Source organism: Podarcis tiliguerta, assembly GCF_965153285.1.
Source record: "Podarcis tiliguerta genome assembly, chromosome: 3".
Classification (NCBI taxonomy): Eukaryota; Metazoa; Chordata; class Lepidosauria; order Squamata; family Lacertidae; genus Podarcis; species Podarcis tiliguerta.
Window position 1 is genome coordinate 116,750,751 of NC_139536.1, and position 24,612 is coordinate 116,775,362.

The following is a 24,612-nucleotide window of genomic DNA, read 5'->3' on the forward strand; positions in this document are numbered from 1 at the left end:
TCAAAAATCTCAATTACAAAAACTTTATGTGCACAGAAGGGATTGGATCCAGATTTAGTCCTGATGGGAATAGATTCACGTCAGTTTGTTCATGATGTGCTAAAGTAGGTTTGGGTGTGGCCACAGCACACTCACACACACACATGCTCATATCTATTTACAGTGGTGCCTCGCAAGAGGAAATTAATTCGTTCTGCGAGTTTTTTCGTCTTGTGAATTTTTCGTCTTGCGAAGCACGGTTTCCTTTTTTTTTTAATATAAAGTTTTTTATTTATACAACAAGAAAGACAAACAAACAAAGACAAACAAACAAACAAGCACGGTTTCCCATAGGAAATGCATTGACGGTTTCCCATAGGAATGCATTGGCGGTTTTAAGAAAAAGACGCAAGACGTTTTCGTCTTGCGAAGCAAGCCCATAGGGAAATTCGTCTTGCGAAGCAACTCAAAAAACAAAAAACTCTTTCGTCTTGCGAGTTTTTCGTCTAGCGAGGCATTCGTCTTGCGAGGTACCACTGTATTTATTTCATGAAATTTATATATATATACAATCAAGGATTGTAAAAAAAGAAAAGAAAACCTCAGTGTGAACAACCCACCTCCATTGCTGATGCATGCAGACAGGGGCGTAGGAAGGGGTAGGGGCGGTCCGCCCCAGGTGTCATACCAATCAGCCCCCTGGGTGCACGGCATGTGCCCTGCTTGGGGTGCCCAAGTGCCCAGCTCCATGGCTGCGTGCAGATTAGCTGGGGGGGGGGCAGTATTTGCATGCTCATCAGGCCCCAGGGGTAGTTGGAGAGATTTAAGCCCAGTATTGTGTCTACTTTTTTGTCCTGTAGATCAGATGTATTGAATTAATCTATATATAGAGTTACTATTAACAACATTTCTTACCACAGTGAAGTCTCAGGGCATGTTACAACAATGTTGAAATACTAATATTGTATTAAAACAATTTACAGTCTCAGGCATGAGCATAGCCAGCGGGGTGCAGGGGCGCAGCTGCCCCCCCCAATCAAGTAAATAAATAAAAGTACTTAACTAACTGACCAATTGTTTTGCAGATAACTCGGTTCTGCCCCCTCCAACATAAAGCCTGCCCCCCAAAATAAATCCTGGCTATGCCCATGGTCTCAGGATCACTAATATATTAGTAAGGAACTAGGAGACCATTTTATTTAATCTCTCTGTGTGTATGTGTGTTTGTAAATTCAATGTGGCTAAGTGAGGAGGCATCAGAAACCAATAAAATGTTGAAGAGGACATGCAGAGCCCAACTAAATGAAGATGATGATCTAAAACTAGGCACCCTGGAACTTTTGAAGGTGCACTGAGAGACCTCAGCAGAATGTCCATTGCTTTATTCCTTTTTCAGGTAAATGGATATTAAAATAAACCCGTGTGCTCTTCTTTAGACTAATGAGCCTTCCATATGAATACTAGCTGCATATCCTTGGCAACAATAATAAAGGAAATGGCCTATTACTGAGAATTGTGTATAGCTTCTACGTATATAAATGACAGTTTATCAGAACGTTTTGTGGATGCCCAGGAATGTATTTGCTGAATAAGTCACTATTTTTTCAACATTTCTGAGGATTTTAATATAATCATAAAAAGTATGTCGGTTTATACAGTAAAGTTTAATTGTTGGTTATCTAAATTTTTTTATGTAGGCAGTTTCCTTATTAGGGAAACAAAATCAGCATTTTGCTTTGCAACTTGTTAGTTAGTATTGCCTTCACTGAAAAGAAAATCAGTTTTGATTTGTGTAACTTTTTGTGTACTTATTTGCATTGTAGTGATTGTGAGCAGAAGAAGGGGTGGAGGAAGCAACATTCTTTCACAGCAACTTTGGTTTCTTCATCAATAGGGAAATATCAATTAATTTGCAGAACTGTTACACCATGTGTCACTGTCATAGTCTAACTTAATGATCAAATGCCTCTTTTTTCAGTTGCAGCATGTAAATTGTTATCCTGAGAATGTGAATGCTCTGATGTCATTGCACATTAACTTGCTTGATGGTGTAGTTAGTATTAAGTAGAATTAGCCTTTGATGATACACATGATTCAGTCTGAATGTAAAATCCCTCTTTTCTGCTGAGAAGATAAGCTTTGGATATGTGGTAGCGTTTTGGTCGCAAAACAGTGAAGACTGTTATAAAGGCTGACTGTTTTTTTATTTTTTTAATTGGTTAATAGTCTATTGTCATGTGATGATATGGCCAAAGGCTGAAACAACAAAAACTGCACTGAATGGAGGTTCTGCAAGCAGCTATGAATGTATAGTAACATTGCAGCTCTTCAGCTTTCTCTGAGCCATGCTAAAGCCACAATAATGCAACCACCTCTCCCACTAAGCTTTATTGGCTCAAGAAAAGAAACTAAGGAACTTCATTGGAGACCAGATTAGGTGAGTTTCAAAATGGAAAGATCCTTTTGGCTTCCAGCTCCATTATCTTTTCTGTAGTCTCTTGATCAGCTTTCCTACACATAGCTGCGGATTCCATGGTGACCTGTAAATTGCTTTTTTGGCTGCCAAATTGCTGTAACCCTTCTATTTTTATGTTTTTAAGAGAGCTTAAAACTGTCCATCCTCTTTAGACATTTATTTCTTTAAAATTGACCAGTGCTTGGGAGGATTTCAACTATATCCAAAAGGCTTAGAAGAAGATGTTGCTTCTAGTTTTCATTAAAGTCAACAAACATGAAAAGCCCAGAAGGGGATAAAAGCAACTTAGTGACTTTTACCTAATACATATAAATCTACCTAAGAGCTGTATGCAATAGAAGTACTCAAAGTACTACATTTATTTCTATCTAAGATGCAGAAATAGGCTTGGTGTCACATGATCCTTCACAATGCCAAGTTTAATAAGGCTCAAAAGACTGAGAGATGAGTAAAATAAGGTCAGTCTGGGTTGGGCCAGTTTGGCTTAATGTGAAAATAATTGTGATGTTTTTCTATCATGGTGACAGTTTGCTTTGGCGCAGGACACTTGGAATACTATACTAGAAAATGTTTTAGTAGAGCATTTGTTAGATGCTTTGTTTACCCTTTCTTAAAAATGAATGCTGAAAACTCCCCAATGTTACACACATGGTTTGTGACAAAGACCACTATTTCAAGTGGAAGGGGAGGAGAAAGATAATAGAATACAAACTGTATTTTAATATACAGGGTGATGTGAAAGTAAATATTCAAATTAGTCTAATAATAAGTTCAACCCATTTAAGTCCATGGCCTTAAATCACATTTAATTGTGCATGTGATTCTGATACTCAGTTTAGCAGTTCTTCTTGAAACAATTTGGGACATCATATGTCAAAATTGCACAATACAGTTGCATGCTCGCAGCTATACCATATAAGGACTGTGCTTGGTATCTTGTTGATAAAAGTCCTCCTTTCTCCCTTGGAGGGCCTATCTGGGAAAGTCACGTATGGTAGCAACAAAAGACACTGTTCAAGACAGATGTTATGTGATCCTGAGATGATATTTCTTGCCTTTTTGACATTGCACCTTTGATGCATTCCTGTTCTGAATCTTTTGAAAAGTGCTGCTATCCTTCACTTCCAAACTAAAGAGAGACTCATTTTTAAAAATTATATAAGGACGTACCAGCAATTTAATACTATGCAGGTAAACAGGTTTGTTCAACCTTCTGTGAATCAAAGGCAGGTTGATTAGAATGTTTTCACATTTAATATTTTTACAGTACACCCTTTCTGACACACCTTTAATATATGTGCATGCTGGCATTGCTTCCTGGCTCATCAGTTTTAAGAAAAAAAAGAACAAACAATGCATTATTCATGTTATAAGTAGCAAAGTTGTTGTTCTATTAATATAGCACAGAAAAGGATGCCTAAATACTTTTACATGTTCAAAAAACATGTAGAACCTTGCTCTTACAAGTAGAACACATCCCTATGACTATAACTAATGGAAGGTTTGTAACTGTATACTTAAAACTTACAATGAATGGTCCAAAATGGCACTAATGATGCTGAAGGAAATGTGTTTGGCAAAGGAAATATAAACATAGTAGAGATTTGATAGGCTTGAAAAATGGAATGAAGTACAACACTAAAAATGGAATCTATCCAGTTTTTGCAGCAGTAAAGCAAATTATAATTGCCTATTTGTAAAATGTGATATTGTAATGTCAGCAAAGATAATGTATAAGTTTTGGTATTCTAATGTCTAGGAAGGCAAAACCAAAGTCCAACTGGAAACTGATACAGGGAGACTGGATATTAAAATTCTGATTCAAATCACAACAAAAGAGTGAAAAATGAATTGGTTATCTGTAGTCGTGTAAATGCTAATGGTATTTGCAATAATGCTAATGGTGGAAAAATACAACTGTAAGAGTTGTAACTACAGAGATGATTAATTATTTACAAAGTTTTTAGCTTTTTTATTTTTTCAAGGAAACTTATTGAATAAAGTGTAGAAAGGGTTATTTTAGCTCTTCAACATACTATGTGCCCAGTGGCATAGCGGGGAGGGAGGGCGGTCACCCCAGGCAGTGTTTTGGGTGGAGCATCAAGGCACAATGAGCTGTTGTGTCCTTGAGGCAGCAGGTGTGTGTCCTGGCCACTGTGAGCCCAGCGCTGCTTTTGTGAGCTGCGCTGCTTGCAGGGAGGACGCCCTGTGATCCTGGGAGCTGCGCCATAGCTCCCTGGGCTCTCAGGGGCCAGGGCACAAGCCTGTTGCCTCCTTCTCAGCCACCCTCCAACTGGAGGGCGCCATGAGAAGGACGCAACAGCTCAAGGCTGTGAGCCGAGTGCCACTCACAAAGGCAGCGCTGGGCTCGCCCTCCAGATGGGTGGCTGAGAAGGACGCAATGGCTCCTAAAGCTGTGATCGTCCACAGCTCTGGGCAGCCCTCTCCTACACTACGATCGGCTGCAGCTTGCTCCAGGGGCAGAACTGTGATTGCAGCATCACAGAGGGGCACCGCTGCCTCTCCGAAGCTTCTGCCCTGAGGGGGCGCTGGCACTGCCTCTCCAACACTTCCACTCTGGAGTCGGCCGCAGTATTTAGCCCCACTTTACATGTGGATAAAAATACAGTGGTACCTCGGGTTACATACGCTTCAGGCTACACACTCCACTAAGCCAGAAACAGTGCTTCAGGTTAAGAACTTTGCTTCAGGATGAGAACAGAAATCGGTCTCCGGCGGCATGGCGGCAGCGGGAGGCCCCATTAGCTAAAGTGGTGCTTCAGGTTGAGAACAGTTTCAGGTTAAGAACGGACCTCCGGAATGAATTAAGTACTTAACCTGAGGTACCACTGTGTAGTATCAATAGAATATAATTCAAATGTTGGCTTTTCTGACTATATTTTTTGCAGTATATTTTCTCATCAGATCCTCTGTAGGACAAGAAATGAAGATGTATTAATGCAGTCTTGTCAACCTAGCGAGAGGTAGGAACTTGGCAATGTGCAAATATATGCAAGTTGCTCCATAAAAAATTGCACATTATGTTCAGCTGCAATGTTTTATAACAGTGGGGAGAAAGTTTATCAGGTTTCTGGCCTCTAGCAGAAGTCAATTATTTCTGTGCCAATCTGAAGTTATTACAGGGAGTTCCTTTTCATCTCACATTAGAGTTGGTGGGGTTCATGTGACTTCTAAGGTTCCAAACAATTACTAGTAAGGGATGAAGACTCGCTTTTGTATTTGGGAGCTCAAGAGGAGGGAAAATACAGGGATAGTGGATCTGCCTTATTTTAGGCTTGGCAGCATTCCCTTGGATTTTGGTGGCCTGAAGAAGCTGTTAGTGAGGGTTGGAAGCTCTCTTTATGTTCTTCAGCTCAGCAAGAAGTAATCTCAGCCTTTGGGAGGGGAAAGCACTTTATGAAGCTTCAATGATTGCAAATAAGTTTAGCTGGGAGGATCAGCAATCTGCGATGACCCTTCTTAGTTGATCCATTTCAGAATTCAAAACAGCAAGGCAAAAAGTAAAACTAAAGTTGAAAAACCAAAATAATTGTTAGCATTCCATTGCTCAGCTTACTATGGGGAACAATATTCTTTGCAAGAATAGGAAGTAAATATTCTAAAATATGTCTGCTGGAGTTTGGATTATTGTGTAAATTCTTTGCATGGAATATTATTAAATTCTTCCCAAAGCTCATGGGAACTGGAACCTGTGTCCTTGGAATTAATTCCCACTACATTCAAAGGAATTTGCTTCCTAAGATGGACATTGAGACAGCAGGCTTAAGCTGATGTTTCAACCTATGTAGGGTTTGTTAAAAAAAGGTTTAGGTAGCAATTCAGCTAGCACATTCCTGGAAATATAAGTACATTTACCTGGAAATACCTTTGACCGAAACCAACAAGGTTTGATATAACTATCATGGTCCAATAAGCTGTGGTTTTGTGGCCTGGGAATGAGCCATGTGTTGTGTGTTTTGCACGTTCAGCTTACTTTCTTAAACCAAAAGTCTTATATCATCTAAATCATGTAACGGGGGTTTAAGGGGTCCATCTAAACCAGGATATGAAACCAGAATTGTGGACCACTTGAAGATTGTTGAGTGCCTTGGTGGAGCACTTACTGAGCAATCCTATGCATGTTTATTCAGAAGTTAATTCTACTGTGCTCTTGAACAACAAATCCCCAATTTCCTGACAGTTGGCCATGCTGGCTGGGGCTTATGGGAGCTTTAGACCATCAACGTTTGGAGGGCAATGTCTTGGCAACCTGCCCTAGTGTGTTTAGGACTGCAGCCTTCATAAATTGTTTTTGTTCTACAAATCCAAGCACCTACATTTATTTTAATAGCATTTTCTTTCTACCTGCCACTTCAGAATCAGCACCAGCATCAAAATCAGTGCCATATTATGAAAAGCACAGGCCCCTGACAAGGCTGTTGAGAAGACCACCATTAATTGCTAAATGTTTAAGGAGATATTGAGAAGACTGCACCACTATTAATAAAATCACAGGTCCTAAGGTAGAGCTTTGTTATTCCAGCCCTGGTCAAAACAGCCTTGATCTCTATTTTCAGGGGAAAAACAAGTAAGTTGCAGGGCCATGGACAGATCTTTTTCAATTGTTTTGAAACCTTTTCCCAGGCCACCTGCTTGCACCTCATGCTAGGGTTGCCATGTATCTGGGAATTCCCAGACATGTCTTCTTTTGGGAATCCTACATGCCCATCCAGGGGGAATCAATTTAAAAACATGGTGCACAGGCAGCTCTGGTTCAGGTTCTGGCTTGGTGGTGGCCTAAAAAAGCTCCGGCTTGGTGGTGGCCTAAAAAAGCTTGGTGGTGGCCTAAAAAAGCTCCGGATTTTCGCCTCTTGAAATATGGCAACCCTACCTCATGCACCAAAGACCCTGAATGAATGAATGGATGAATGGATGAATGAACATAAGAAAAACATGAATAAAAGAGGAATTAGAATTTAAAACAGGTAATTGTTAAAGCTAATAGGAACAAATAAACAGGCATAGGACAAAACATGTGAATAGATTACGAGATTAAACACAGATAATGGATGGATAAGAACTGATAATAAAAAGCAGATAAGAACTAAGAGACATGCAGTTAAAACAACTGTAAGAGACCCTCTGACCTACAAAATTGAAGGCGTTTGACTGCATATGTGTTACAGTATACATTTTGAAGCCAAAGTATGCTTAATTGCCAAGTTAAAATATCTGCTTTAGAGTAAGTTATGCTAGATAACAGTAACTTATAAAATGTTACATTCTTCTCCAAATGCAACACTCCTGCATGCACTGAGTCTCTTTACCTTGTAGAGCTGTTGTATGTCACATGTGTGAAACATCGAGCGCTGGCACTGGAGGCTGGGAGACTGTCTTGAACTTTCTGGTCCTCCTGTGGCTGTATAGTCAGGTTTACAAAAGTGTCACTCAAAGCATCTTCTCTGTCCATATGGCCTGGAAGCTCTAGGTGTTTTTAAAATTAAAAACATAAATTAAGAATAAAGTTTACTATTGCAACATGTTTTACTGGATACAGTGGTACCTCGGGTTAAGTACTTAATTCGTTCTGGAGGTCTGTTCTTAACCTGAAACTGTTCTTAAACTGAAGCACCACTTTAGCTAATGGGGCCTCCCGCTGCCACTGCACCGCCGCCACACAATTTCTGTTCTTATCCTGAAGCAAAGTTCTTAACCCAAGGTAATATTTCTGGGTTAGCGGAGTCTGTAACCTGAAGCGTCTGTAACCCGAGGTACCACTGTATAGGAATTGGCTTTTCAAAGCAATTACTACAGAAGACTAGCTATGAAGTATTTATACAACCTCAATGGTGATAGTAACTGACTTTCACAGTAATTATTACTAGCTGGGACTAGAACCTGTCAAAGTGGTTTTCTATTAAAACAAGTCTCCTATTATATATTTATTCATACCCTGCCTTTGCCCCTGACGGAACCAAAGGCAACCTCTTATTCATATATGGGTGACCTGAGCTACCTGCATGTTGATCAAAACAGGAACATATTTATTAAGGTATTTGTGTCTCACATTTGTAGGCAATTGGCCTTTGCATAGTGGCTTACAATGCAATAATGAAAAAATTATTCTTTTTAATTTAAATAGAATTTCAAAAACAGTGAAAACAGAGCAATAAGTTTAAAACTTTAGAACAACATCAGCAATGAAAAACAGATTGGGATAAAGACTTCCCTAAAGCCTATTTAAAAGCAGCTAAAAGAAGGTCCTAAATGTACATTCATTGGGTTCAAACCCAACATAGCAGACTCTGGAGGAAGACCAGGAAGAATAGGAGGGCCAAGCTGGAACAGAGAGACCCTTCTCTCCCTCCAAATATACCTGCTGGCTCCAGCGTTGAGACCGGAGTCCCAGCTGCCTCCCTTCTGGTGGGGGACAGAGTGCTGTTGACCTGTGGAGGGATCCACGCCACTTCCTGGGGTGGCAGAGCAGGCTTCAGAGGGGCAAATGTGCCTGGTGCTCTCATTTTTTATAGATTTTGAGACAAATATGACCATGAAAATTCAAAACTGGCTACTGTTTTTTTTTGAGATCCACAATAGTTTATTATATGATCGAGGAATATGCACATATGACATGAACTGGCAAAAGCCAGCTGACACCACTTTGCCTGTTGCTTGGGATCATCTCTGGTGAGCATCCAGCATCCAACAGGGAAGTGGACCACTTTTCACTTTTCATTACTGTAATTTCCTGATAAAACATTCACTGTGCTCATCACTGCAGTTGTCAGGGAAGAAATCCAAGTGGGAATGGAGAAAATGGATCTTTAAGGACATATTGCAGCCAAGTTTGTGATACAGAGACATGTTCTCAACCAGTTCCTTGTAGTTTTCTACCCTGACATTTCCGAGAAAGTTAGTTGACACCATATGAAATGCACCCCAAGCTTTTTTCTCATCGCCCTGAAGCAGGTTGTCTAACATTTTGTCTTTGATGAGCTCGCAGATCTGAAGACCCACAAAAACTCCCTCTTTAATTCTTACTTCGCTGAATTGAGGAAATTTTTCAGACAGGCACTTGAAAGCTGATCTATGGCTTTTACAAAGTTTTTCATCAGACCGAGTTTGATGTGTAGGGGCAGTAGTGAGATTTTGTTTATTTCTGCCAGTGCTGGGAGTTGCACAGTCTTCTCTCTGACATTCAGAGATTTCCTCTGATGCCAGTCTCTCTTCACAAAGTGCAAAGTCTTTGCTCGGCTGTCCCATTCACATGAAAAACAGCAGTACTTTGTATATCCCAACTGCAGACCCATCAACACAGACCCTACCTTCAAGTCACAACAGAGATGCCAGCCATACTTCCTGCATTGAAGACAATCTGTTTTAGGTTGTTGTAGGTTTCTTTCATGTAGACAGCATGTCTGACTGGAACAGATGGAATTCTATTTCCATTATGCAGCAACACCATCTTGAGACTCAATTTTGAGGAGCCTATGAATAGTCACTATCCTTGCATGGTCATGTGTGATTCTGAGGACATCCATTACATCATCTACATTGTAGCAGAACACAAGGTCATCTTCCTTTCTGAAGTAAGGTGCAAACTGCTGCTGATGACTGTGAAATGAAATCATTAGGACATTTTCCTTGATACAATTCCATGGTTAAAGTCTTGATCCCAGTAACTCCACTTTGGCCTTGGGTGGCTCCAGATCACGAACAAGATCATTCAGTTCTTCTTGTGCAAGATGGTATGGTGCAAATGATGGACCATGGCAAACATCTGGACCATCATTAGACACTGAAGGCTGAGGAGAACCCAACATCAGTTCACCTCCCTTCTCACTGTCTCAATCGATGGAAAATTATCTTGAAGGTTCAGGAATGGGAAGTCCTTTGCCATGTGGTACTGGTCAGAAAGAAGATGGCATGTTTGGGTATGCTACTGTTCACTTCTTTTTCCTTGTGAATGATGGAGATGGATAAAGCCCTTTTAGCAGAGTGAAAACACTTATTAACTTTTGCAGCTTACTGGAAGCTACGAATTAGGAAATTACACCTTTTTATCCCTGTTTATTTGTGGTCTGCTGACCTTCCCTTCTCTGTCCCTGTAGCTAAGAATTAACCACATTTTAAGACAAAAAAAAAAAAAAATGTTTACTTACATTTCAATGCAGGTAGCAAATACATCAAAGTAGTATGCAGGTAAAAATACTTCTTAGTTACAAAATACAAATTAGTTCTAATATGGAGCCTGGGCTCTCAACAGAGGCCAGGCATGTACATCTGCTCATATTGCTGGCTTGAAAGAAGAGAGACTGAGGCAAGGAGGAAAGAGAAAATATTAAGATCTTTTGTCCTATTTCCCACCACAGGAAGTAGGGGATATGACATCACACAGACCTGTCTTCTCAAGGAATACAGGAACTCTGTGAGCCTTAACCCCTTCATATGCTTATTTAGCAAATGCAACTGTCATTTTGATGGAAGATCTTCCCACAGGGATGCCTTCAGAAACAGGTGGTCCCATTCAGAAGTAGCAGTCATTTGCGTGATTGCTTGGCTCCCTCCAAACCATAGGAACAGCAAATGGCTGTTTGCCCTTTTCCCACGTATTTTTTTTTGCACACGTATTGAATCATATGTGTGGGGCCCAGGCCTTGTCCTGGTCCTCAATATTACATCCAAAATTGAGCTGATACGCCTTTTTACTATCAGACTGATGACACTTTTCTGGCTTGCAAATGTCACGTCCCCACAAACGTAATGAAAGTTTTATCTGCACTATTAACACATTTACAAGGCATCACTACTGTTGGATTTACACTGCAGGGATCACTTTTGTAGTCCTTATGACACAGGGGTAAATGGGAGAGTAGCGCACAAATGACTTGCTCACCCTGCAAGACTTTGTTTGATACTAACGATTGCATCAATTTATGTCAGCAATTGACTCAACTACATTACTCAACAGCATGTCATTGGTCCTGGGAGTGGTGTGTATGATGAGCTGATGCAATATGATGCCATATGTCTCAATTAGGAGTTTGAAATAGAGTGTTGCCAAATGAAATTGTGTAGTCAACATGGACTGGGTTGTTTATGCATGGCTATCTTTTGATCTCCTAAACAGGAGCCAATCAACAATTTTGATTGTCATTTTCATGCTCAGTACCTTGAGATTAGTAAAGATTGGCTATTTTAATTTCACAGGCATTTTGTGTGTTGTGCAGAGCAACTTATATTCCACACTAAACTGCCTCGTATTCTAAGCGTGTTTCTAACTGGGGTCTCTCTTCTCCTGGCGAGTGTGCAAAGCCCCATGTCTAGGCACCCAGTTGATTCTTTTGTCAGTTACACACCCGTGGGTCAGATCTATTTTCCACCTCCAAATAAATTGTATAGAGGAAAGGACCATGACATCCTGGAGCTAGGATGTGCTTCCTGCTACAGCTGATAGCCCTGGTAGATATGTGTGAGTCTGACACCTTCCGCTTCATGTCATGTGGTACCACTAGACATTCCACATCATGAAACATTCTACGTTAAAATATAGTTGAATAAATTGTGAGATAGCAGATGACGTCTAAGAGCTTACAGCCCCCACAAGACTGCAAGGCACACAGACCATGGCAGAGTGCTCCCCACCAGTGCCTGGGGTGGGTGCATGTGCGCTAGGGCCCACAAAGCATGCCATAGGGACAGAGCACACCGATGGAGCGAGCCCCTGACCTCTGGCAGGAGGGGTACATTCATGGTGCTGCACAAGCCCAGCGCCACTTTGTGAGACTTGCAAAAACGGTGCTGGGCTCACAGGGTGCTGTGAGCTGTTGCATCCTACTCTGGAGGGCAGATGAGAAGGATGCAACAGCTCAAGTGCCCTGCAAGCCCAGCCCCGTGTTGCTTTTGCAAGTAACACTGGGCTCACAGGGCACCTGAGCTGCTATGCCCTTCTCAGGTGCCCTCTAGCTGGAGGGTGGCTGAGAAGGACGCAACAGCTCATGACGCCCTGTGCCCCCCCAAACTGTGCCCGGGGTGACGGACCCTGTCAGAACAAAGGAAAAACATGACTGCTTGCATCCATGTTGGGGGGGGGGGAGCCAGAACAAAAGCTATATACAAAACAGGAACTCCCAGTGAGCAGGAAATAAACAGGCATGTGACACACAACAGCCTGTTCCCTTTTTTAAGGTGGAATGGAAATATCCTAACACTTTTTCATCCCACTAATTTTTAATAGACAAGTAAAGTATTGGTCTCAGGGCTTATCTGGACTTACCTTTTGCCCTGCTTTTGTAATCTGTGTTTTCCACAGATGGCCGTTTGCTCCAATTGAGCTTTAAAGAGCAAGTTTAAGGGCACTTGGACACAAGAGCTTTAAAACCTGGACTGTGCCTGGAAAGAGCAGCAGAAAGTGTGGATAAGCCCTAAATCTCTCTTAATTAAATCAATGGGACCAAAAAACATTTAAATCTGAGTGAATTATTCCCAGTGTGCATTTTGCTGCCTCACTTCAACTAAACTTTAGATTTGCATTAATGTTAATTTCCCTCTTTTTGCTGTTTGTGCTTTAGAATAGTGACAGTGAAGAGATCAGGAAAATAATGGAGTAGCATGTTTATAACAAGCTTTTGTAATCCCCCAAAATATAATTTAAAGTGAATGTTTAAAGCAAAAAAACCCAAAACATTGTATATAGTACTGTTAGAAATAATTAAATCCCAGGCTTTCAGACTATGGATTAAGAAATAAAAATCCTGTTACAGATAGAGACTTTAAAAGCCCCCCCCCAAATCATAAGAACATTTCCCTTCCCACCCCGCTTTAAATCCTGTTTTATACCTTCCTTGTTCTCTAGGCTCTCTGTACCCTGGATAACCTAATCTGTACACAGCTCAGGTTAATGTCATGGGCTGCGGAAAGAATGTAAGCTAAGCATGCTATATGCCATGTCTGTTAATTTATTTGAGCCAGAGCCCCAGAAATGTTTACCAGCTTACGAGGGCAAAGATGCTTCTAAGTACCTATGATTTCTTGCTGTGTAAAGGCTTGGTTTTCAGGATGGGAAACAAACATTGCTGATTACTGAAATGATGTATTTTCATTCCATATAAAAAAGGAGCTACTTTACTAAACTAGTTTCATCAAGTAAAACCTGTATACTTCAAGGCTATACATTTCTCCCCAAAAACAATCCTATTGAGTTTGATGGGACTGACTCTCAGATTGATGAGTATAGGTTTGCAGCCTAAACTTTCTGCTACTGCTTTCAGAGATCTACGGATTTGGAACCACTGAGGCACATAACTTTTCAAGTAGACTTCACGAGCCTTAACTCATAGCCTCACCGTTGATCCTATTCTAAGCTTTTGAGTGTCTGCAAGCATGTAAACTAGATTTTCAAAAAGCAGTTTTGAAATTCATATATCTTTTTATCTGTACATTTTTATCTGTTGGTAGCAAAGGAAAACAAAGAGATACTTGAATGAAAGCAGAATAATTTATGTTTACACCTTGATTTGTATTTTCCACAAGATGCTGCCTTTGCCCTGGGCTTCCAGTTTTCCAAAACATCTTCTTCTTCTTCTTTGGCTTGTAGCTGAGTCTTCCATAAACACAGTCTTAACAGTGAGTCTGTAAGTGACTTTGGAGGCCAATTCTGGATCCACACGTCCTTCCACAGTGGAAACCTAGGTTTCTGGGCGGGAGGTGATCACTGTGAGGATTTGCCAAATGTGCCTTCCTCTTAGTACGTTTCTCCTTTTCATCCTGAGTTAGTGCTTCTTCAAAGTCCATGACACCTTTGGCTGTTCTCCAATTGGAGCTCTTGCAAGCCAGTGTTTCCCAGTTGTTGGTGTTTATGATACATTTAAAAAGATTTGCCTTGAGAGAGTCTTCAAACCTCTTTTGTTGACCACCAGCATTATGCTTTCCATTCTTAAGTTTGGAATAGTTGTTTTGGAAGACGATAAGCAGGCATCTAAACAACATGACCAGTCCAATTAAGTTGATGTTGAAGAATCATTGCTTCGACCCTGGTGATCTTTGCTTCTTCCAGTATACTGGCATTAGTTTGCCTGTCTTCCCAAGTGATGTGTAAAATTTTTCAGAGACACCATTGAGGGGATCTTTCAAGGAGTTGGAGATGGTGTTGATAAGTGGTCCATGTTTCACCAGCATACAGTAAGGTTGGTAGTACAATAGCTTTGTAAACAAGCATTTTGGTTTCCCTGCAGATGTTCCAGTCCTCAAACACTGCACTTCAATTGGGAAAAAGCTGCACTCACAGAGCTCAGGCGATGCTGGATTTCAGCATCAATGTTGGCCCTTGTGGAAAGATAACTGCCCAGGTAGAAGTGATAAACACTTTTGAATGTTACACCATTGAGTTGGCTTTGTGGTGCTGCTGGGTTGTTTTGTGTTTGTTGGTGCAGCACTTTGGTTTTTTGGATGTTGAGCGATAGGCCAAGCTTTCTGCAAGCTTCTGAGATATTTATGATGGTTTGGAGGTCATCCTCTGAGTGTGCACACACGACGTTGTCATCAGCTCTATGACGGAAGTTATGGCAACCTTACTCTTTGCTTTCAGCCTACTCAGATTAAAGAGCTTTCTATCTGTTCGATACATGATTTCTACTCCAGTGGGAAGTTTCTCTTTGACAATGTGTAGGTTCATGGAGATGAAAATAATGAATTGAATTGGGGCAATAACACAACCCTGCTTAACACCTGATCCCACTGTGAATGGTTCATTTTGAGAACCACTGTTATCTGCGATTGTTGCTGTCATATTATCATGGAGGAGCCGAATGATGTTCACAAATTTATCTGGGGAGACAATTTTCAGAAGGACAGTCCACAGGGCATTACGATTTAGTGTCGAAGTCCTTAGTCAGGTCAGTAAATGCCATATACAGGGGTTGGTTTTGCTCTTAGCATTTTTCTTCAAGCTGTTGAGCGGTGAAAATCATGTCCAGTTTCCTTTGTAACATGCCACTTATTATCTTCCACCTGTTCTGCCATTGAGGACTCCTTGGATCATTCTTTGTCTAGCTCCTCCCCTTTGACCTTACCATCTTGGATGACCCTGCTGGCCTATCGATACCCTGGACAGCTTCACTCAGAAGCGTCATAGGAATGTGCAAGCCCACTCACCATGATCGGGTGATGATCCAGCAAGTGAGTCAAAAACACTACTACTACTACTACTACTACTACTACTGTTGTTGCTATTGTTAAAATTTGAATACCATCCTATACCTGTGGATCTCAGGGTCCAGCCTGGCTGGAAGAACCAGCCACCTATTTCCACCAGAAGCTCATAACAAATGGTCATGTGATTTTACCTGCAGGCCCTTTTGAGAAGACAAGAGACTTCCCTTCCCTGTTCGGTTTAGTATGTAGTGATGCAAATACACCTTCTTTGTGCTGGCACCGTGCCCACAAACCAGGAACACTTTCGGTACTCTATTCTTCATAGCATTTTCTAGGATGAAATGGAGTTCAAAGACATGCAGTGGCATGGAAGAATGAAGGAGCACTGACAGCTCTACTTAACAGGAGCCATTAAAATATTTACAAAGTAGCAGCTGCTCTTGCATTTAAACAGTTTCTTTGGCATGAAAAAGAAACTTGTTGATAATTGGCAGATAAGCCGTGTTACTATGTTTTGTGTGTGTTTGCACTCTGCGTGATATGCACAGCCAGTTTTGCACAATCTGATGTTTACAAAGTAATCGTAACGTATGACCTCCTTGGGTAACAGGGACAGAAGCTGCCTTTAAAATGCTGAGCAAGCATTTAATCACAACTCTTCCTGCTGATCTTTGAAAAATTCAATACGTTCAACAAATATAACTCCTCCTAAAGATAAACTATAAGATGAGAAGTGAGGGTTTCTTGGTATGTGCTTTAGGAATCACAGATGTATCCCAATGCACTACTAGTAAGCCAGACAGATGCAATTCTCTGTCTGTTAACAAGAATACAACAAAATGTAGCTGACAACTAGGGTAAGCAGAGAAACACTGCCAGACTGTAAGAGGTACAAACGACAGCTGTGAGGTTTTCCTGAATCAGAAATTTGTGCGTGTTTTTTTTTTGGACAGAACTCTAATAATGCTGACTATTGCAGGGGGTAAGGGAACTGGAGTACTGAGGAAGATGGCCAGGATGTAAATATACATTAGGGTTAATTTATTCTGGGCAATGACTTTAGCATAAACTACCTGCTATGACAGATGCCTTTTTGTAGGGTACTTTCAGAAGGTTCAGTCAAAACTTTTAAGGGACAGTAATAAGTTCTTGAAGTAAACTTTCAGTTAATACATGTTTATCGAAGCTACAATACGCAAAGGGATAATTTTTGAATGGGCAAATGCCTGGATTATAAAGTGCTGCCTTTTTCCACCTTCCACAGAGGAGCTCCTAGTGATCTGTACTTTAAAACTATAGTGACAATGGGAGGCAAAAGGGGAAATTGCAACCCTAGAGATGTAGCCTTCTAGTGCAAAACTACATGGTGCAGTTAGGCAATGGGATTATGCATTGCCACATCTTGCATGGTAGCTCTCTTTAAATATCTAAAGAGCTGCCTTATGGAAGATGGAACAAGCTTATTTTCTTCTGCTCCAGAGGGTGGAACTCAAACCAATGGCTTCAAGTTACAAGAAAGGAGATTCCATCTAAACATCAGGAAGAACTTTTGAAAACAATTGTGAATATTTTGATAGTCAGCTGCTAAAGTTGTAAAAAAACACACAGTCTTCCCCATAAAATAAAAGTAGGCCAGAATAAAAAGACTTCAATAAGCAGTGAAATCAGTGAGGGAGGGAACAAATTATAGCTCATGGGACAAGGCCCTGTCTTTTGTCCCACCCAGCTGTGCTTCCACCTTAGGCGGAAACAAAGAACAGTTTCTTCTTCTGAATTTAGGGAGTAGTTTGGATGCTATTGGAAGAGGTAATCACTAAGGTATCCTAGACCTTCACAGGTAATCACCAACACTTTGAATTGCGCCTGGAAGCAAACTGGTACCCCTGGACATAGCTAACACCTGTATAATGCTGAACCCAAGAGAACCCCAAGAATGCACACCTGACTCTTCAGGAGGAATACTGCCCCACCCAGAACAGTCTGATTCCCTATTTCCAAGTCCTTCCTGACCAAGAGCACCTCTGCCTTGTCTGGACCAAGTTCAAATTTTAGTTTTCAGTCAGCCCATTTCTGTCTTCAAGCACCAGTCAAAACATCAATAGCTTCTTTGTACTATATGAAAAGGAGAAGTATAGTTGTGTACCATCTGCATATTAGTTCATTTAATTTAATTAAAGCTTTTTTGATACAAACAAGATAAAAAAGGAAACAAGGAAGTGAAAAAATATAGAAAGAGAAAGAAAGAGAAAAGAAAAAGGACTTCCGATTCTGTTTGTCAGTTACATAAAAAGAATTATTCAAGGCATTCGCTCCACAACAACATCCAACTATTCCGCTTTTCTTAAACCAGCATTTTTCCAATCTTCAAACCCAAATATTGCATGCTTATCTTCCTTTTCAAACTTAAAGTCCAAAAGGGGTTTCCAGTGAATAATATTGAATTTTTTCTCTAATTAAACATATCAACTTTGACTCCAACAATTTCAGCAACAATGTCTCCATATTAAATAATGATAAATCTTTCCCTCTCTGTGCATATAAGAGTCTCTCTGCTGTGAACATACATTGAGACAATATTCCATAGCCATTAGTCCACACTGAGTTCTATACCTCCAATTTCCACTTCCTGTTGTATTTATCATGCTTTTTCCTATCTCTTTAAGTTTCCATTTATGTTTCTTCCATTCTTTTTCCAAAAAGAATGTCATGGATTTAATAGCTTGGGATCACTCCAACTCTTTCTCTCTCAATCCCATCAATGTCAGTTTATTCAGGTATCTCTCCATTTATAACTTCATTTTTGTTTTCCAAAATCTCAGCTTTATCATTTAGTTGCTTCATTTCTCCATATACTTGTATAGTGAGTTCTTCAGTTTCATCACATGTTCCTTCTAGTTCTGCCATAGTATCATCTTTCAGTCCTGCCAATTCTGTCATCTAGATCCTCTGTGTCATTTCTGATCCCATTTTCCATTTCAATCCTCTCTGGTTTAGTTTCATTCTTAATTTCATTTACTGTTCCTTCTAATCTTGTCAATTTTTTAATCTATTTTTTCCTCTAAAGCCTCTATTTTCCCATTAAAAGACTGTTTTGTCTGTCATTATCTGCTTAAGAATATCCACAGTAAGCAACGACTCTGAAGATCTTCTTTCTTCCCTCTTTTTCTTTATGCCTGTGTTTTTCTTTTTCCTTGTAAGCAGCATTCTGAATGTTGAGGTTTTTCCTGCTTCACTTTTTATATTATTAGAAGTTTCGACTCTAAACAGCTTCCGTCACTTCAGCTATTTCACAGCTTGCAGCTGTCTCGTCTTGAAAACAGCACAAGATAAGCAAGGTCTATTCCCAGGAATACAGTGTCAGCTGGCAAAGTGGCTTGCAATTTCTTAAACACACTTTTGTCAAAGGAAGAATTAAAAAAAAGTATTCCACTTGAAGCTTCACAGAGATTCCCCTTTCCCATCTAAAACTTTCTCATTTCAAACCATAAATCCAGTTTTTTGTTTTTTTACTTGACACCATAAACAGTAGCTTTTTCCTTCTCCTTTATTACTGAAAGTAGGTGCCAGTTTTCTCTGACAGATGCAAAAACTCTTTTAAGTTTTTAATTGCTTAAAGTTGCTTTTTCCATCAGTGAAGAGCCGATGAGAGACCTTTAGTCCACCATGATACCTCCCCCGGAAGTCCCGTGTATAACCTGCACATTGATGATGATGTAAAAGAAAGAAAGAAATTTCAAAGATGCCAAAAAAAGGGGCTCCCGCAAATGGTTTAACTTTTGTTTCTTACAGACCAATCTCAAAAGTTACTGTTGTCAAAAGACTCTATATGTGTCTTTGGCCAAAACACGTTGAGCAACACACACACCCTTTGATGTCTGTGATTTTTATTTTTTATTGCATAGCACCCTTAGATGCTTCCTGGATTTTTTTAAAGTTTATTTTACTGCATATTGATGTACCTGAAACAATGTACGTGAAATATCTGGACAATCTCTCCCATATAGATGTTAAATAACATGGAGAACAAGACTGACTGCTATTCCACATCAAAATGTCCCCTTGAACCGTGCTTCTTTCTTCCCTGGATGTAGAATGGAATTTGTGTATACCCAGAAACCTCAAACTTTTGCGCGGCTGGAATGTAGGCTACTGTACAAAAGTAAGAGTCACATCTCCAGTCACTTTTGTCTCTAGCCACCACTGACATGCAGTCCTCAAAATGGAAAAGGTTCCCCTCTCTACTTTAATGTGTTGAACCGGAGTCCCTAAACACTATCTTCTGCAACTGACCCCGAAGAAAACGAACTAACTTAAGACAGCTTCTCAAAAGCAAATTCCTGCTGGACAGTCTGGAAGGAAACCAAAGACAATGGTATCAAACACTGCTGAGAGATCCAGCAGAACTAACAGGGACATAACCAGTCCAGTTCCTAGTGTATATTGTCTACCAAGGTGACTAAAGTTGTCTCAGCCTCAAACCCAGGCTTGAAACTGGATTGAACTGGCTCTGGATTTGGATCCATTTCATCTAGGAACTCCTAAAGATGAGATGCTTTGGGCCAAAAACCTTGCCCAAAAATTTGAATTTTGAGAATGGTTGAAAATCACTCAACATTGTGTGATTTGGAGAGGGCTTTTCAGTGATGGTCTCACAACAGCTATTTTAAGGTTGGATGGAACTACAACTTCTAAAAAGGCATTTACTACTCTCTTACCCACTTGACCAAACCTTTTCTGGCTCTTTTAATCAACAAAGATGGGCAAACATCAAGCTTTCATGTGGTTGCCTTCATGCCATCAAGGATCTTGGCCATAGTTTCAAGCTCCACAAAGTGAAACATATCCTTCACAACCAGATAACCAGGTGTCAAAGGTACATTTCTAGAATTGGCAATAACCATAACATCTACATCAGAGAGGACAGCAAAATGGTCACAGTCCCAGTGTTGACACAGAGGCCACAAAGTCTGAGACACTTCCAACTGGGTTGTCTTTGTGTGAATATTGAAGGCCCCTAGCATCACCAATGTAGAAGAGTCCAGTGCCACACCTGAGATCACCCCAGCTAGCTCAAGTAGGACTGTGGGGCTAGAATAATCATTTTTCTAAAACATAAAGACTTAAACTTAGAAGACTGCTGAACAGAGTACCTGGTCTGGAGGATGTAACTTACGATTGCATTTTACATCTATTATATAAGATTAAAAAGTTGTCATGTATTTTATATTCATTTATGTATTTATACATAGGGCTTGATCCTGTTGCCCTTTCATGAATGGATGGGAAAGCTCTCGTTTATTGTATAAAATATGTTGACTGCCCAATCAGCAAAGTCCTCTGGACAGTTCACAGAAAGTTTAAATTCAGAAAACTAAAATATTACACATTATAGGAGGGCTCTTCTAACAAACACCTGGGAGCAGCAGCAGGAGCAGCAGCAGCTAACCTCTTTCAAGAAGTGCTTATTGGTGCTTTTGAAATTCTCCAGCCAGGTTGCTGAAGTAAGACAACAGCAGCTCTTCACAATTATTTGCCCAGAAGTGAGCATCTGCAGCGTGCAGGTTTATCCAGTCCTGTCTTTCCCATGCATTGCCTCCCACACTGTTCTGGAAAGTTGCTTAACCCTCTGGAGCAGCTTTTTAAGGAGCAAATGAGGCGGCAGGAGGAATAAGGGAAAATTAACTCCCACCCCCCCGCCCCGCACATGGGATTGCCTTGTGAGCATGGGAAAACATGGGGAATCTGGATTCAACTGATAGCTTTTCTATCCCACCTTATGCCAGATAGCCTCAAGGCAGCTTAATATGTAAAATAATACAGTAAGCATTGTGCGGCAACAATAATAAGTTGCTGCTTACATCTTGTGAAAACTTCTTTTTGCCCAGGCTTTCCCTTACCCTGTTTTGTGAGTCCTCCGAATTTCTGTTTTATTTACTGTTATAAGTTTTTATACATCTGCTTTATTGATTTTAGATTTGGTTTGGTTTGGTTTTAATAATAGATTTTTGTTTGTTTTAGACTACACCACTTAAGAGATTTGAAATGTTGAGTGGTTTATACACACTTTCACATAAAACATAAAATACAAGAAAAACCAACAGTGAAAAACCACAATAAAAAATAACAGATAAAACAGCCAGCAATTAAAAACCAGTCTAAATAGGCAATTGAAAGGGTCTCCAATGCCTTTAAAAAGGTAAAGGTAAAGGTACCCCTGCCCGTATGGGCCAGTCGTGTCCGACTCTAGGGTTGTGCGCCCATCTCACTTAAGAGGCCGGGGGCCAGCGCTGTCCGGAGACACTTCCGGGTCACGTGGCCAGCGTGACGAAGCTGCTCTGGTGAGCCAGCACCAGCGCAGCACACGAAAATGGCGTTTACCTTCCTGCTATAAAGCGGTACCTATTTATCTACTTGCACTTAGGGGTGCTTTCGAACTGCTAGGTGGGCAGGAGCTGGGACCGAAAGACGGGAGCTCACCCCGCCGCGGGGATTCAAACCACCGACCATACGATCGGCAAATCCTAGGCACTGAGGTTTTACCCACAGCGCCACCCGCGTCCAATGCCTTTAGAAATCATCAAAAGAGAAAGAGAATGGGAAAGACTTTGCCTGACACCTGAAGAATAGCAAGAAAGTCTGGGGAGGGAGTTTTGTAATTTGGTCAAGAAGACTGTTTCTGTGCCTAATACTGAAGAAGTCCTTCATTGTTGGAATGATTTATGTGAGAGCCAAATTCCCTACATTAGCACTAGGTATAAAGCAGTGCTGAGGTTATTCATATCTATCCCTTTTCAAAGTGCTTCTTCACTAGCAGTGGGATTTTCTGGAAATCTTGATGTCAACCTTATCCACATGGATATTTTTTTCCCCTGTTCCCCATCTCTCTTTTTTATCTTATGGAAAAGTGAATTTTAAAAAACCAATTCCACGAAACAAATATTTTATACTATGTGCATTATTATACACTACACACACTCTCTCTTCCAGGTTTTCTATAATAACCAGGGGTATATGTTTAAGTTTACTAAAGTAACCAGATACATGATAAACCAATGCACATAACTGTAAAATAATACTTTATATACCATTAACAAAATTATGCTGCAGAGTGCAAAAGGGGGGCACACAATGCAAGAGGCAGTCGGATTGTGGCTAAAGTTCAATTGGACTGGAACTATCAAATTCCATATCTAAACCTGTTTAAAATGGATGCCTCCTGCATCCCTGCTCACCTAATTTTCTTGCATCAGCCTCGCAAAAATCCTAAGAGTTCTATTATTTGCATTTTATCTTGGGACAACTGAGGCTGAGGCATGTCTAGGAATTAAGTAAGTCCATCGCTCTTGGACAAGATTTCCAAGCTTAGCTCCCCACTGTATACTATAGAATTAGTGGGCATCTTAAAAAGTTGTGTTGGAAGAACAAATACTGTTATTGGAAAGGGATTTTCCTTCAACTGTACTAAGGTTTTTTTTTCCAAAGGAGGGGAAAAAACCTCCCCAAAGGAATGTTAACACTTTCAGAGCTTATAATTATATATGTCTAATTTAAGCAAGGTGAAACAAAGATAAAATTTTAGACTGACATACTGTTCCTTTTAAATTTGCATTCCACAGCCAAACAGGTAAGTTATTCTCTTCTTTTAAAGTTTGTTACTTCTGTAATTTGAACTTTTTGAATGAAAACAGGCAGTAGATACAACTGGCAGCTGAGACACTTTCTTGTGTTAACCTCAAAAATATAATATAAAGTTCATAATTTTCCTTAATGAAGTGGCTTTCAACTTAAATATTTTCAAGTTATGGCTGTTTTCTAAGAGCAAAATGAAAGACTGAACTGTCAAGATATGCCTGGCCAAATTTTTAATGGCCCAGTGCACACATTTCACTGACAAGTAACTGAAATCTGACCCAGATGCTCACCCTTTCTTGTTACTTAAAAAATGAATTGGGCTTTAACATCTAACTCCTACAGGTGTTCACATTCTCCAGCTTGTCAGTGACACAGGCCTCATTAGAGATGGTCTTAGAATGTGGTCAGGCTGAAAGATACCTAAAGACCCCACAGGTGACTTCAGTGGAACCAATTTGCCCACCTGTGCCCCTCCAGGCTTTTTGTTGGATCTGTCCTTCACAAACTCAGATTTGGAGGAGCAGTTAGTAAAATACCAGATTGTTAAAGCAATTATGGTGAATGCACTGCAGCTAGGAAGTTAAGCAATGCACAGGAAATTAATTTGATAATTCATGGTCATAAGACTGAAACTTAACATTTTAGTATAACAGTATAACCACTGCATACAAAGCATGGTTTCTCTCAGTAATATATTGTCATTTTATTACACAGCGCATTCTGAGATGTATACAGATAAAAAAGCCTGCAGAAAATGCCTTTGCCTGGTCGTTATGGAACTCCCTTCCTCTTCAGCCCCCATGATACTGGCATTCAACAGGGGTCCTCCAAACCCCCAAATAGGCAGGAAAGTCAGCTTGCACCAGTCCCTTTCTTTGGCACCAACACCACAATTTGGTCAAATGTAGCACTGGAATAAGCAGCCTAAACTGAACCTTTAAATGTATCTATTTTGCACAGTACCGCCTTGCCAAGAAGTGTACTAAGAGGTACCATTATATACAATATGTGACAGAATGCAAACACTTCTGCCCCCACTAAGTCCATAAAAACAATTTTTAAAGTGAGAGAAAGTGATGGTGGTGAAAGGTGTGCAAGTGTAGATTGCCTAAAAGCACCAAAAAAAGGTAAAATGTGTTTATGTGCGTTCTGGAGGAAAAGAAAGTGAAATTAGGGACCAAGCTCCACACTAACAGACTTAATGCAGTAAAAGCCTTATTAAAGTGCAATAGCAGGATTTGTAGTTAGAACTTCATATCAGGAGAAGATTCCAGGCAAACTTTTAAAATATAAGCAGAATGTGAAAAGCAGGCTCTGGCTCTGTGTAAGAAACATAGGATGAAAATATGATCTTGAATGCCTGGAACAATAAA

The 24,612-nt window shown here is 40.3% G+C and overlaps 1 protein-coding gene across 7 annotated transcripts in view; it reads right to left on the bottom strand.

The window, feature by feature from the left end:
• Positions 1–24,612, bottom strand: part of WDPCP (WD repeat containing planar cell polarity effector) — a 171,202-nt gene that overhangs the window by 8,233 nt on the left and 138,357 nt on the right. For 6 of the 7 annotated variants that reach the window (XM_083435335.1, XM_083435332.1, XM_083435333.1 and 3 more), the window contains exon 15: positions 7,783–7,939. The exons of the other annotated variant lie outside the window; for it this stretch is intronic. In XM_083435335.1, coding sequence (XP_083291461.1) covers positions 7,783–7,939 — 157 coding nt within the window. The remainder of the gene's footprint in view (positions 1–7,782; positions 7,940–24,612) is intronic. 7 annotated transcript variants of the gene reach the window in all.